Below are 15,586 nucleotides of genomic sequence, written 5' to 3' on the forward strand. Positions count from 1 at the left end.
GTTAAATAATATTTTACATGAGTCAAATATTCGATGAAACTACAAAAATACAATGTTTTATTTGAGGTGACCGAAAATTATAAAAAATAATAATATTGTAAACAACAAAGTTATTGGGATTAAAGAAAAATCTAAGTATTAATATGAAGAAAAAAATATAATACATATGCGGAAAGTAACAATAAAGAAAATAAGAAAATATCAGACATGTTCTTAAAACATTTGTTGTGGTAAACAATTTTGGAATTTGAACTTTGCTTTGAGGAACCAACGTATTGTGATCTTACCTCACCAAATGTGTACAGTGTGTTCACTAAAACGTTCCATTTATACTATTTATCTATTAACAGATAAAGGATCTAGGGGATATAATCTGATTAGTTAGCAATCACACGAGGAAAATAACATTAAATTCATATGAGAAATGCGTTCTATCATTGTGGCTATGAGGTAAGCAGAGTGTATCAAGAATTCAGTACGACAATTAGACACAAGCTTGCTCTTGATACCACATACATGGGAAGACATCGTGTTCTCGTCGCAAAAGTAGGATCCCACGTCATCAGGAATGCTATACTATGATAATCAATAAAAACGGGTCCTCGATCTAGAAGCGCAATTTCTACGAGACCACTTTGTCACAGAAGAAAACAGCAGATTGTGATGGAGAATTTTGTTCTGAACTGTCACCATCTTGGCAAGCATCAAATATTCCGTTGCCAATCATCGTGTATAATACAGAGACCATTGAGAAATCGTTGTAAATGTATCAAGAGTTTGTTGATAATAAATATTCTGTTCTATTCTACAATATCACTATCATGACTCTGGTATTGAGTTAGTACACCATATAATAATACCCTTTTTTTTTTTTTTTTTAACGCTGGGGAATCCATTTACGGATACCCGGTCCGGGGGGGTAACGAACCGGGTTATGTCGGACTCCGGCGCCTCCTGAGAGGAAGAGGGGGACGAGAAGGTCCTCCACCTCCCCGAATTCCTCGCAAGAGACTACGCCTTGAAAAAGGCGCGCGAAGCACTTGCCCCGCAGAACGACTACCGACTAAACCCCATCGAGCTCCACCACACCGGCTACACCAGACATACGGTACCGCAGTGCGCGCCGAAAGTCTGCCTTCGCCGGTACCCGTCCTGATGATAAGACGGGATTTCATCTCCGGGAAAATCCCGAAGGACGTCATTTCGGGAGATACACCGTGGGCGGCGCACAGGAGCCACCTTGCACCGCCCCACCACTGGACCGACAGTCGAGTACCGGGCGCCCCCGCACCCGCCACCTGATAGTTCCTACGGGGGCTGAGCGGGAGCTTCACGCCCGCGCCGGCCATCCCGCCTTCTGCGCTGAGGTGCTGAAGAGGGATCCCACTCCCTTTCACGCTCCTCAGCCTCACGGGACGCCATTACCAGGTCACAAAACCTGGCCATGGCCTCCCACGAGCCCTGATCCTCTAACATGCGGGCGACGACAGCCCGCAAGGAGAGGTTTCTCCCCAGCACCGCGACGAGATCTCGCCGCGAGTGCTCCCAACGCGGGCACGTTTCGAGCGCGTGCTGCGCGTCATCGTCCGGGTGCCCGCACTGGTGGCAGCCCGGGTGTGGCTCTCTCCTGCAGACCTTCCACAGGTACCTCCCGAAACAGCCATGTCCCGAGAGGACCTGCGCAAGGTGAAAGGAGAGTACGCCGTGACGCCGATCCGACCATGCCTCCAGCACGGGCACCAGGGCCCCGAGGGTGCGCCGGCGGGTGGCCGAAGTTTGGCCAAGTTCTTTCAGCAATCGTTCTCTCCACTTAGCGTATGCTACATGACGCGCAGCACGCTTCCACCGACCGACAGCCGACGGGCCGGGCGACCGCCCCCGACTCAAGGCCTGCGCCTTACGCCGATATACCGCAGCCAAGATTTCGGCCTACTATTATTGATCGAAGGTTTTTAATTTATTTTTTATGGGATCTTGTATAGCACACGTCCCACAAACCATAAAGAGTCCCCTAAATAGACACCGGCTCGTAATAGAAGCATAATAGTTTCGAATTCTGCATTCATACGCAATTAGACTTTCATATAAAAAAAGTGTGTGTGTCCGCTCCGACGCACGACTGGAGTTTACTGGATATAAAAAATTAAACGAAACAATACGAGAAATAGTTCTATATTACGACAACACGATACACAACAGATTATTAACAAATTAACGAGACACAAAACAAACGACTAACAAATATATGAAAATACAATAATGAGAGAAACGCGCGATCAGTACGAGGCTTTGTGGCGGACTGCCGGCGCAGCAGCCCGGCGTCACCTGCGATAACGCGGCCGCGCGTTGGCTCCTGATTGGCGCGCGCACGCATCACGCAATCAGGAGCCAATCAGGCGCATAACGCATTTCGTGTGACATGCTAGGCGCATAACGCATTTCGTGTGACATGCTAGTACGATTTTGGTCCCCATAATTTTCATACCCCGGGCCTATATATGTAAATCGATTCTAAAGGAGTAAACTCCAAAAATGTGACGCAATAATTTCCAATTGAATTATCTATGATCACGAGGAGATAAAGAAACGCACCATGTACCCTGATATACCGTGGAATATTTTGGAAACTAGATATTAACAAAAACATGTCTCGCAAATCGTCTAACAATCTAAATTTCCTTTATCAGCTACAGATTTTTGATGAACAATTTCGACATTTAATAGATAGTTGGTTTTTTTATGAAATACTATCTAATTCTTAAAAAATAATCAGACTTTACCCCCTTTATTGTTTATCTTCATTGGTGATTTAGTATAAAAAGTGAGTTTCAGTTAAGAAATCGTACTTATTTGTCGAGGTAAGATCATAAACAATACTAATTAAAGAATCCTCAATTTAGATCTATTTTCAAGAGAAAAAAAAATGTTTCGAGTTAATTGTTTGTGGATTCATTTACTTCATTATTGTAGGGTTGAGAATTGGTTGGCCAGGGTTGAGAATCGAATAACATCTATTTTTCATCCCCCCAAAATGTTAAGGGTGATCCACCCCTAAATTTATTTCTTTGTTTTTTAGACAATTTTTTTTGTTTTTATTTTTTATGATACAACATACAAAAATACATTCAACCCTAAATTTTCACCCTTCTACGATCAACCCTTATTTTTTATTTGCTAATTAAAAACTTAAATTTTTTTTTGCGAGAATTTTGTTTTTATTTTGTCATGACTTAGAATTAAAAAAATCATATTACTCTGAAATTTTCAGTCCTCTACGATCAACCCCTATTTTTATTTGTTAATTATAAACTTTAATATTTTTGGCAAGATTTTCATTTTTATTTTTATTTTGTCATGAATTAAAATAAAAAATCTGATGTTACTCTCAACTTTTCATCCCTCTATGATCAACCCCTATTTTGTATTTGTTAATTATAAACTAATTTTTTTGGCAAGATTTTTTTTTTATTTTGTCATGACAAAATAAAAAAAATCATATTACTCTAAATTTTCACTCTTATACGATCAACCCCTATTTTTCCATCCCGATTTTTATTTTTTTTATTCTATGCACAGATCCGCAATAAGGTTGCAAGATGGCAATCAAATATTATAATTGTAGTACGATAAATTCTTATTCAGAGTTTACAATTTCAGTAGGCAGCGGCTTGGCTCTGCTCCTGGCATTGCTGAAGTCCATGGGCGACGGTAACCACTTACCATCAGGTGGGCCGTACTCTCGTCTGCCTACAAAGGCAATAAAAAAAAAAGTTCCTTTAATTATGATTTTTTTTAAATTCAATTTGATCTCCCGCCCTCGCCGGTCGACTACTGATCAACTATCAATCGATCAGTTATCCCCGCCAGGTGTCACCACTCATCCAGCAAACATCACGTAGTAGGGATCAGGACGAAGCCGGTCTCCTGTCTTACTCACTCACTATACATCATAGATTATACACTTAATATATTTGAGAGCTATACAATACTATACATTTTTCAGCCATGTTTTTTTGGTTTTATTTGTGTATCAATATTACGTTCAGTAGGTCTGAGAATCGGCTACTATCTATTTTTCATACCCCTAAGTGATAAGGGTTGTCCACCCCAAACATTTATTTTTTATTTTTATTTTTTGGATAATTTTTTTTTTGGTTATAATGTGGTAAAAAAAACCTCGTTTAACCACTAAATGAGGTTTTTTTCTATACTAGGATTTCCCTAGAAATCTTGTTTAAGGCAATACAACGTTTATTGGGTCAGCTAGTTTTATTGTATAATTATGTAATATATGTGATTTTTTTTTGCGGAGTATTTATCAAACCATGAAGGCTTATCTTTCTTGTTCTTGCGCTCATTGCCGGCGTCTCTGCTGTGCCGCAAAGGAATGCTGGTAAGCCTTTTCTTTCTCATAATAATTCCGCGTAATTCCTTTATCACTCTCGTCATTCCTTCATTCATCGTCTCATTCATTTGTTCATTCATTATGAGCTATTAGAAGCAAATTACCCGTGATGTCATAGTAGGTTGTGCTTAAAGAAATTACCAATTTTGTGTTTGCTTACAACAGTCTTTCCGATGAAAGAAAAAACATTAGCGAAATCGGAATCTAAATGAAATTTCGGTATTTCCTTTTCTTACCTATTCGCGGGTGGCCCATTAAACTATTTCAGATACGCGTGGACGGTGAAAATTTTTAACTTATTTTCAAATGCTCTACAAACTTTGAATAGATTAAAAAACTACTATGTCATTAGATATTTAAAAGTTTTGCATTTAAATTCCTCAACATGGGACTCCTTTCAATGGTGCCGAAAACTGAAATACACAACGAGATATATAATAAATGCTCTATAGGTATAATCACAAGTCATTTAAGCTACGACCATAAAAGACATGTTCTAACAGCAATTTTTTTAACAGCAGACATTGCAAGAGATCAAAGGAATTTGATTGAATCCGATTGAATTGTGAACGTTATTAAGCTGATCAGCACTGAAATCCAGAACAGAGGACTGGACCCGTTATATGTCGAGAGCGCTAAACGCAGCCACACTCTTTTGGGATTAGAGTAAGTGGTCCATAATATAATTTAAAAGTTAGTTAGTTGACATCACAGGAGACCGGAGAGCTGGCAGCTACCTCGGACAAAGAATTAGTCTAGCTATTCAAAGAGGAAACGCTGCCAGTATCTTCGGAACCTTGCCTAAAGGGACTCCTTTTGATAATATATTTTAATTTTTATATTGTATTTTTTATTTGTTAACAAAACGTTATATGTATATTGAAAAATCGACCCCGTATCGCAAGTCATGATATCTGTGGACTCTAGTAATTACTGAGAATGTGGGCCGTGAGACGATTTACCAATTATGAATTTTTCTGGTACTTAATGTACAAAGGCATACAAGCAATATTTTTTCATGATTTACTGAAGAACTGTCACGCACCATCGTTTGACTCGTTGACAGGCCCAGCTTCGTCCCTGGCATTGCTGACGCCCATAACCGACGCTAACCGCTCACCATAAAATGGGCCGTACGCTCATCTGCCTACAGAGGCATATAAACAAGCTACCGATAGTAATGTTTATGATAAAAATACAATGATATTAAATTTCAGGGAAATATTTTCTGCCACCGGCTGTATCTGAATTAGCCACGACAACTGCGACGAATGTTTTAGCATTAAGTCTTACGATTTCAACACTCTGCCATTGTGCAATTCCATTGTGGAGTGGTATTCCGGCGAACCTCTTAACAAATAGCAGAGACAGTAATGCGGGATTAAAGAATCGAATTAATAGTTCGATTTATGTTTCAAGATGAGTAGCCGCATTCACGTTGTAATTCCAATGAGCTCCAATAACAAGCTAACAGTACATAAAAAACAAGATTGTCCTTTCTCCATAGAAAAAATGTCTCTCCAATTTTTGCTCAATAAAGTACAAAAGGCGTTCGGTTTGATGACAAATTTGTTATTTACGATAATTTCAGGGTGATGAAAATTCTAATACATGCCACAGACATTATTTAAGAGAAAGATTTTTTTTTATAATAGAGACGATAGTATTTTTTTTTTTTTCCTGCCTAGACTGATAGCCTTGAGAGGCTATTTCAGCGTAACCGTGGCTAGTAGGTGAGCTCACGGGGCTCAAACCTGACGACGATGCTAACACGAACCCTAGCAAGAGCCGTGCTTCGCAGAATCTACCACCGGATCGGAAACGCGAGCCACTGAGAAGATCCGGCGAGAAACTCAGTGGGCTGTGTCTGAGAGGTATTATTTATTATGAAGTCTTTGTTCAAGCGTTTTGCTGTGAAAGTTTTTTTAAAATACTGATTCCAAAAAACTATCTGTTGAAACTAAAGTCACGCGCCTGAGAAGAACACCAAAACTCGAATTAATAAGAATTTAAAGAAAAACAATATCATACAGATAGATGTGATGGAGTTAAATGAGCTAAAAGACTGTATGCCTCATCCAACGTTGTACCATGTTATATAAACAATTTTCTAAAGAAGCAATTTTGATTTTGCGCTGTTGCACGAACTTTTCATTGTGGATCAAAGAAGGTAATATTTACGAAGCTATGCATATAATAAAAGCCTTAGTTTTCTTAAGTAAATCGTTTGAATTTCATAATTATCTGTATTCCAGCATTGGACAGCGTCAGAGCTATTTCCCTGATGCTAATAGTTGGAATGAGTCTGAATTTATCATCAACTAGCGACCCGCCCTCGCTTCGCTTCGGAAACATTAAAACACACATGAAACCAAAAATATAAAAAAAAAAAAATTAAAAAAAGTAGCCTATGTTCATCAGGGACAATGTCGGCTTCTAATGGGAAAAGAATTTTTCAAATCGGTCCAGTAGTTTCGGAGCCTATTCGAAACAAACAAACAAACAAATCTTTCCTCTTTATAATATTAGTATAGATACTCAAACGGACTTAAGCAGAACGAGCGAAATGAACAGAAAAACATTCGCTAATACTATCTTCATCCAAAGGTATTAATTAATTTTGGCAAGTACTATTCCACTTATCCCTGTCTCGTAATGTACTTCATTCGGTGACTGCATTTCTTTTACGATATTAACTAATTTTAACTCGCTTTGAAGGACCAGAAATACCGTCACGTGCAATGCATTAAGTTTAATGGATTAAAAGGGATTAAAATTGTCCTTTCCTATTATTCCGCCCAACGGCCCACCTGGTGTAGAGTGGTTATCGGAGCCCATACATATATTCAACATGAATACTTTTTTTCCTACCTATTCTAGTAGCCTCGTGGGGTTATTCTAGATTCGCCGAATTAGTAGGTGAGCTCACGAGGCTCAAACCTGACCATGTTGCTAACACGAACCCTAGCATGAACCGTTCTACCCAGGATCAGAAACGCGACCCACTGAGAATGTCCGGCGAGAAACTCATTGGGTTGTGTCTGAGGGTTAATTTACTCGCCGACCCTTCGTCGCAAGCAATGGGCTCGATGAGAACGATGACCGGTGCTTGGGGCACCTAAAAGCACCAACATGAATACCTCCATTCCTCCTGAGGCATGAATTCTAAATCACATTTTTATAGTACAACGGCTGTCCCAATCTTCAAACCGAAACGCATTACTACTTCACGGCAGAAATAGTGTGAAATAGTGGGGTGGTGGTACATAAAATTGAAATTATTTATTGCATTGAAAGATTAGCTCATAGAACGAACCAGGCGTTTCAACATGTGGGACCATCAACCACCCAATGAGCCCTCGGGTATAATGGACATTGATAAAAAAAATGTGATTTTAATAAAAAAATTTAAATATAGCCAATTTAAGAAACTACACTCCCGGACACATCTATCGGGCCTTAATTTAACTTAATTGAACTTCAATTAAGTTAACTTCATTCAAATAGCTGAAAATGTTTTGTTATGACATTTTTTTCAAATTTTAAACTTTAAATGGCTCTGCCGTAAAGTTGGAAAAAGCTGTGCTACTAACTATTCATATATGCGTTATCCAAATATGAATGTAATACAGTGGTCTTTAAGTCACTCAAGTTTACGTTACTGCATCTCCGTAAGTTCAAGAAGATAGCATGCTTCAATATAATCATAATAAAATGGGGTTACATTAAGACAGCGTTAGGTTAATAAGAGAACATTTTATTGTCGAATTGTAAGCTATGTTTATAAATAAAACAGGTATTATTGCTCATCCGAAGGTCTGGACAGAAGTCTGTTGATGATGTATTCGGAGAGGTACTCCAAAACCCGGCTGACCTGGGACTAAACAAAACAAAATGTTAATCAACAACCAAAGCATACAAATCCAAATCAGGTTCTTTGTGATATTTAAAATTTAATACTTTGATTGCGATACAAACAAAAAAAAGCTAAAACGGAAAATGCTTACTTGGTATTTTTCTAAGTTGTAGGGGAGTTTGTTCAAGAAGTCGCTGATGCGTTCTCCGACCTCACGCCCGAACAGGTTCAATTGGAGTTCAGACTAGAAATAAATATAGCAGTTGTATCAGGAAAACAATTTTAGGCGAACCGGATTCTTTATTATGTTGGTCCTATTAATTTTATTTTTATTTTTTATTGCTTAGATGGGTGAACGAGCTCACAGCCCACCTGGTGTTAAGTGGTTACTGGAGCCCATAGACATCTACAACGTAAATTCGCCACCCACCTTGAGATACAAGTTCTAAAGTCTCAGTATAGTTACAACGGCTGTCCCATCCTTCAAACCGAAACGCATTACCGCTTCACGGCAGAAATAGACAGGGCGGTGTTACCTATCTGCGCGGACTCACAAGTGGTCTTACCACCAGTAATTACGCAAATTATAATTTTGCGAGTTTGATTTTTATTACACAATGTTATTCCTTCACCGTGGAAGTCAATCGTGAAAATTTGTTGAGTACGTATTTCATTAGAAAAATTGGTACCCGCCTGCGGGATTTGAACACCGTTGCATCGCTCCAACACGAATGCACCGGACGTCTTATCCTTTAGGCCACGGCGACTTCAATTATTAAAAGTAAAGAGCCCGTACGTTGATTTCTCCAATAGACAGCTCAAGTTCGACGTTCCTGACGGTATATCCGTCAACACCGACAGCGACAATAGCACCACCGCGAACTCGCACGTTGGACACGGCGATTCTGAAACAGAGAAAAAATTAAATTAATCAAAAGCTATATCGGCATCAGCACTAAAAGACGCCATTTTGAAAACGAAAATAAACTCGATTTTTTTTGAAGTGAAAACTTCTTTAGAATCGGATGCAACCGAAAAAACGACAGGTAAGAGACACAAATACAAAAATGTGTAGGATGAAGCCAGCAAAGAATGAGACAGAAATATACATACTATTTAATACAGCGCCATCTGTGAGATTTTTAATACTAACGTGTGTATGAAAGCTCTTGTAGTGAATTTTAATTTAGGATTATACGTGAAATTAAAATATCAATTCACAGAGGGCGCTACCTTACAATTATTTACTAATGACAAAATTTTACATATACTTAAGACGTTTAGGATAATTGTATTTTAATTTTGGAAGGTTTCACTTCTACCACGTGTTAATTGCACACATTTTGTATTTTTTTTTCTTAGATGGGTGGACGAACTCACAGCCTACCTGGTGTTAAGTGGTTACTGGAACTTATAGACATCTACAACGTAAATGCGCCACCCACCTTGAGATATAAGTTCTAAGGACTCAGTATAGTTACAACGGCTGCCCCACCCTCCAAACCGAAACGCAATATTGCTTCACGGCAGAAATAGTTGGAGAGGTGGTACCTACCCGAGCGGACTCACAAGATGTCCTACCACCAGTAAAATTCAGCATTTCACCAGCATTTCAGATGTGATTAAGGTTTTAAGAAAGTATAGATTACCCTCCAGAAGCGTCTGCGGTCAGTTTACGGTCGAAAATTTGGACTTCTCCTTCAGCAGCGTCTGAAATTGCAAGTTAATTCAATGAATCGATATAGTAAAAATAAATAATAGTTTAAAAAAACTAACAAGATACGCTTTTATAGAAAATCCAACTAAAAAATAGAAAATAATTTTTAACAAATTTTTAATTAAAAATAGTGTAAGAAAAAATTATTTTATTGTAAAAAACGCGTGGTGTGCATCGTATCAGGAGTTATAAATATTTTATGAACAGATATGAGTAGAAAGGTTATTTTGTATCCTGAAAAGCACCCCACGCTTATTATGTTAGTTTTTTTAAACTATTATTTATTTTTCATTTTTTAGTTGAATTCAAATTTTTGCGAGTTAATCCGACGTTTTGAAGGGGGTCAAAATCATGTTCAAAGATTCCGTTACAAACATACATACGTCTGAAGCTAATAAAAGCGTATTAAAAATGTAAGTATTATGCCAACAATTTATGCAATAATTTATGCAGCTAACCTATTGAGGCCGAAACAGAATTCAAGCTCAAGGACAAGTGAAGTTGACCAGTGAATAAGTTGTAGGAGATGCTATCCAATTCGAAAGTGCTGAAGCCGGCGGCGTTGACACCTTCTACGGAGCCACGAACTTTCAGGATGCTGGAGAAACAAAACCAATTTAGCATTAGTTCAAGTTTCTATTGTTGGTTACATTTGTACAGACTCCGTCCGCGCAATTTTCGTAAAAAGGGATACAAAGTTTTTGCTTCACGTATTAATATATAGATGTGCATTTAAAATAACAAGGAAATAAAATGTATTTAATAGTTACTCTTCTCCTCCCGGAAGATGCCAGCCGCCCGCGTACTCATTGTTCACGATAGGATCAAACGGAGACAAACGTAACTTGGCTCTTGAGATCCAGTTTTCGATTATGCTATCAACAATGCGCTGGGATTCGGCCAGATCTAAAAAAAACGTTTCTGTTAATGTCCACAATCTGAACACTATCATCATTTAGTTTTTTTAGAAGCATTGAAGCACAGTCCTCGTTATAGTGGCTATGCCAATTTAGGTATTTATGTTTCTAAATATGCTTTTAGAGAATTCGGGGCTAGCAATTCCTTCGTTAGAAAAATTTAACATATTTTTTTTCGAAAATAATTTGGCTCCAACTGCTTAGGCATTGATTTTGCCAATGTTACAGTATACACAAAAATGACAGTTGTTTAGAGAAAAAAAATCTCTAAATACAAATAAATTTTATCAATGTTCCCATACACGAATCAGTGATTTTAAGAACAGCACAAACCAATATATGATAGACTAACTACTTTAAAGATAAATCGTCTTTTCGCATTAAAAGTGTACAATTTTCAAAAATATTCGAAATTGGGTTAATATGCGGAATCATTTGGTATCACCGGTATTTTTCTCATAAATACTGTCAAAAGAGCGTAGCTTAGTTTTAGTTTTTTTTTTTAGTTTACCTATTTTTTGACTACTATTAAGAAAATAAATACATCTTTATCTTATCAATTATCTTACTTAAAAAGACAGATAATGTAACTGGTAAAAACTAAAAAATAAATGTTGCAAAGATGATTAATATTAAAAATATCATATGTTAAACCTTTAAAACACTCTCCTGTAAAATTTAGTAAGTTTTCAGATTATACAGTTTTAATGTGAGAAGACGAAATATTATTAGTAGATAAAATCAAACATTTAGGTGGTTTATTCAATAATGAACCTGTCACTTTCTGCACAAAATTGTACCTATAGACCACCCAGGTACGTTTACTGATCGAAATCAATTGCTTGGCTTTTTTTTATTGCTTAGATGGGTGGACGAGCTCATAGCCCACCTGGTGTTAAGTGGTTACTGGAGCCCATAGACATCTACAACGTAAATGCGCCACCCACCTTGAGATATAAGTTCTAAGATCTCAGTATAGTTACAACGGCTGCCCCACCCTTCAGACCGAGACACATTACTGCTTCACGGCAGAAATAGGTAAGGCGGTGATACCTACCCGCGCAGACTCACAAGAGGTCCTACCACCAGTAAGTTGGCTCACTTACCGACATCGCCGTATGGTACAGCCGCAACGCAGGCAACAGCAAGTGCAAAGATGAAAGCCTTCATTGTTATCTCGGTTTAGCTAAAACAGAAATTATTTAATATCCTATTTGTTTTAATAAATTCCAATAATTGATTTTATGTTAAAAGAAAAATATTATTATTTACTTCATATCGTCTTTTCGCATTAAAAGTGTACAATTTCCAAAAATATTCGAAATTGAGTTAATATGCGGAATCATTTGGTATCACCAGTATTTTTGTCATAAATACTGTTAATTTTTTTTTCTTGGTGTTCCTGTATTTTAACTACTATTAACAAAATTAATATATAATTTTATCCTACTTTAAAATACAGATAATGCATCTGGTAAAAAATAAAAAATAAATTTGGCAAAGATGATTAATATTAAAAATACTACATGGTAAACTTTTAAAACACTCTCTTGTAAAATTAGTAAATTTTGAGGTTATACAGTTTTAATGCGAGAAGACGATATGTGAACAAATAAGAGAAATACACTTAAGGTATTCCAAAAGTATTTATATAAGTTGAGAACTGACATAGCAGTCGTAATATATAATTATTTGACATTTATCCTCAAATAAAAGGTCCAAGACCCTATATTTTACATCAACATCCCAACCACATTTACAAATGTAAAATCTCCCATTCCCAAGATTGACTGGGATCTTGACCGATCGTAAACTGTTAGTCAAATCAAACTTCAACATAGATCAAGTTTTTGCTCACACCAATTCGTGGGCAAATGGCAAAAAGAAAATTCTTAGAAGTGTATTAATTCAAAAAGTGAATACAATGATCCCGAAAAGAAAACTTATATTGAAAACATTATCTTACCTCTCTTAATGAATTCAACCTGTTTTTAAAATTACCTCTTCGTGGTTTATATACCCTTAATTTATCCATTATCTAATCCAATTAATTATTGACATGATAATGGAAGATTATTTTTAAATTATACAAATTATTTTGAAACGTCCATTGCCTGAAAGATTTGACGCTAGGTCTGATCGTGTCTTTTTTATTTTTATTGCTTAGATGTGTGGACGAGCTCACAGCCCACCTGGTGTTAAGTGGTTACTGGAGCCCATAGATATCTACAACGTAAATGCGCCACCTACCTTGAGATATAAGTTCTAAGGTCTCGGTATAGTTAAGTTACAACGGCTGCCGCACCCTTCAAACCGAAACGCATTACAGCTTCACGGCAGAAATAGGCAGGGTGGTGGTACCTACCCGCGCGAACTCAAGAGCTCCTACCACCAGTAATTATGCAAATTCTAATTTTACGGGTTTGATTTTTATTACACGATGTTATTCCTTCACCGTGGAAATCAATCGTGAACATTTGTCGAGTACGTATTTCATTAGAAAATTTGGTACCCGCCTGCGGGATTTAAATACTGGTGCATCGCTCAACACGAATGCACCGGACGTCTTATCCTTTAGGCCACGACGACTTCATGTCTAATGAAGAGACGTGATTGAATCAATCACATATTTGATTGTCATCTGCCGACCTTCGCTACTGGAATGGAATAGACGCCTACTAGGCCTTCCCGCAATTCGGTACACGTTAACCACTTAAGAAGTTCTTTAGCCCCATTGACAAAAAATCTTACAAAAAATATGCTCTGCTTAGTACCATTTTTGACTAGCAATTTTTGATATGAAAACAAATATGTAATTACATAACTAAAATTTATAAGCTACTAACTATATAATAACAACATAATAATAAAACAAGATATTATCGCAATAATTAATCAAAATTTTATGGTGAATGAATTTAGCGTTAATTATCATATCAATTGATTGCATGTTTTTTTTTTTACATACGTCATTACTTAATACCTTGTTACCTAATTATTTATAAAGACACAAATACCTTTTTCGTACGGACCTTCAGCCTTAAAAAAAAAAAAGAAAATATAATTGAATTTTTGTTTTACGCAAAACTATTTTCGTCATAAATCTCCCGTGCATGAACTATTTTTTGTAATAACATTTTTAAAGTAATCATTATATTTTTGGCTTATATTATGCAGATCGAATTGAAGGATACTGGTGGTTGGACCTCTTGTTACCGGCGGTAGGACCTCTTGTTACTGGCGGTAGGACCTCTTGTTACTGGTGGTAGGACTTTTTGTGAGTCCGCACGGGTAAGTACCACCATCACCACCACCACCCTGCCTATATCTGCCGTGAAGCAGTAATGCGTTTCGGTTTGAAGGGTGTGGCAGCCGTTGTAACTATACTTGAGACCTTAGAACTTATATCTCAAGGTGGGTGGCGCATTTAAGTTATAGATGTCTATGGGCTCCAATAACCACTTAAAACCAGGAGGGCTGTAAGCCCGTCCACCTATCTAAGCAATAAAAAAAATAAAAAAAGGATAGAGCGGTTGTTATTATCTTTTTTCATAGGCAGCGATTTTGATTTGATTTGCAGCGTCGCTCTTCAGCAATTCTGAGAGCTCAAACATGCATCGCCTTACACCCAGTCTGTCTCGCTTGAGTTCTGATTCATCCGATGCTCACAGATTTGTTATAAACCAAAGTTGACACGACCAAAACCCCCCGCAAAACTAACCTCAAAGTGTAAGCGGAAGGCCGGCCTAATGAATTTTTCAAATAAATTTCCTCTGTATGAAATAAAGGTATCAATTTTTGTAAATTAATTACTTACAGCAATCTTACAATCGCCCCCAGCAAGTAAGCGATAACCCGGCGATTAAGAATTTAAGATATAATTGTAGCTTCCTACAAAATTATCTATACGTACATCAAATATTGATGATTTTCGCATGATGTAAGTTTATTGTAAATAAGACGCCCGGTGTACGTGAATAGATGGGATAGAAAAGTACGCAATTCCAAGGAGTATCCCTGCAACCTTCCGATAGTATCGTTATGCTTGGGGTCGACATTTCGAGCGATGTCATTTGGAGTCATTTGTAAGGCAAAGCCAAGTTGACGTCCAAAATGTTGAAAATCCTCAACAGAGCGAAGCGGTACTGCAAGCCTGGACAAAGCTTTTGCTTTACAAAGTATAAGTCCGGCCTCGCGTGGAGTACTGCTCCCATCTCTGGGCCGGTGCTCCCAAATATTAGCTTCTTCTATTGTACTCCATAATGCGTTTCGGTTTGAAGGGTGGGGCAGCCGTTGTGACTATACTGAGACCTTAGAACTATATCTCAAGGTGTGTGGCGCATTTACGTTGTAGATGTCTATGGGCTCCAGTAACCACTTAACATCAAGTGGGCTGTCAGCTCGTCCACACAGCTTCTTCTTCTTCTTCTTCTTCTCTGTCGTTTCCTCATTACTGAGGGTCGTGACCACCTTGGTCCAGTTTTTGCACCAGCTTCCTCCAATGCTGCCTGCATTCGGCCTGCTTAATGGCGCCCGGGACGCTGGTGTTTGTGGCCTCCCTGATAATGTCCGTCCACCTGGTTGGCAATCTTCCTCGACTTCTCTTTCCTTCCACGTGACCTACAACTATTAATTTTTCCAAGTTCTCAGGATTTTGTCGGGCCACGTGTCCGAAGTACTTGAGGAGACGC

The 15,586-nt window shown here is 37.9% G+C and overlaps 1 protein-coding gene across 1 annotated transcript; it reads right to left on the reverse strand.

Moving 5' to 3' along the window:
- Positions 1–8,146: 8,146 nt before the first annotated feature.
- LOC114249934 (uncharacterized) lies at positions 8,147–12,881 on the reverse strand. Its single transcript, XM_089733271.1, has 8 exons — positions 12,862–12,881; positions 12,002–12,081; positions 10,749–10,884; positions 10,437–10,576; positions 9,911–9,971; positions 9,058–9,166; positions 8,413–8,505; positions 8,147–8,285 (listed from the first exon to the last, which is right to left on the reverse strand). The coding sequence occupies exons 2-8, from the start codon at positions 12,063–12,065 to the stop codon at positions 8,205–8,207; spliced, it is 684 nt and encodes a 227-aa protein (XP_089589397.1). The 5' UTR covers positions 12,066–12,081; positions 12,862–12,881; the 3' UTR covers positions 8,147–8,204.
- Between the last annotated feature and the right edge of the window lie 2,705 nt (positions 12,882–15,586).

This window comes from Bombyx mandarina, chromosome 15 (assembly GCF_030267445.1).
Source record: "Bombyx mandarina strain Sakado chromosome 15, ASM3026744v2".
Lineage (NCBI taxonomy): Eukaryota > Metazoa > Arthropoda > Insecta > Lepidoptera > Bombycidae > Bombyx > Bombyx mandarina.

Coding starts and splice junctions, on each gene's coding strand:
- LOC114249934 (XM_089733271.1), bottom strand. CDS start 12,065: ATGAAGGCTTTCATCTTTGCACTTGCTGTTGCCTGCGTTGCGGCTGTA. Junction 10,885..12,001: donor TGTACCATACGGCGATGTCG/GTAAGTGAGCCA, acceptor CGTTTTTTTTAG/ATCTGGCCGAATCCCAGCGC. Junction 8,286..8,412: donor ACAACTTAGAAAAATACCAA/GTAAGCATTTTC, acceptor TGTTTTGTTTAG/TCCCAGGTCAGCCGGGTTTT.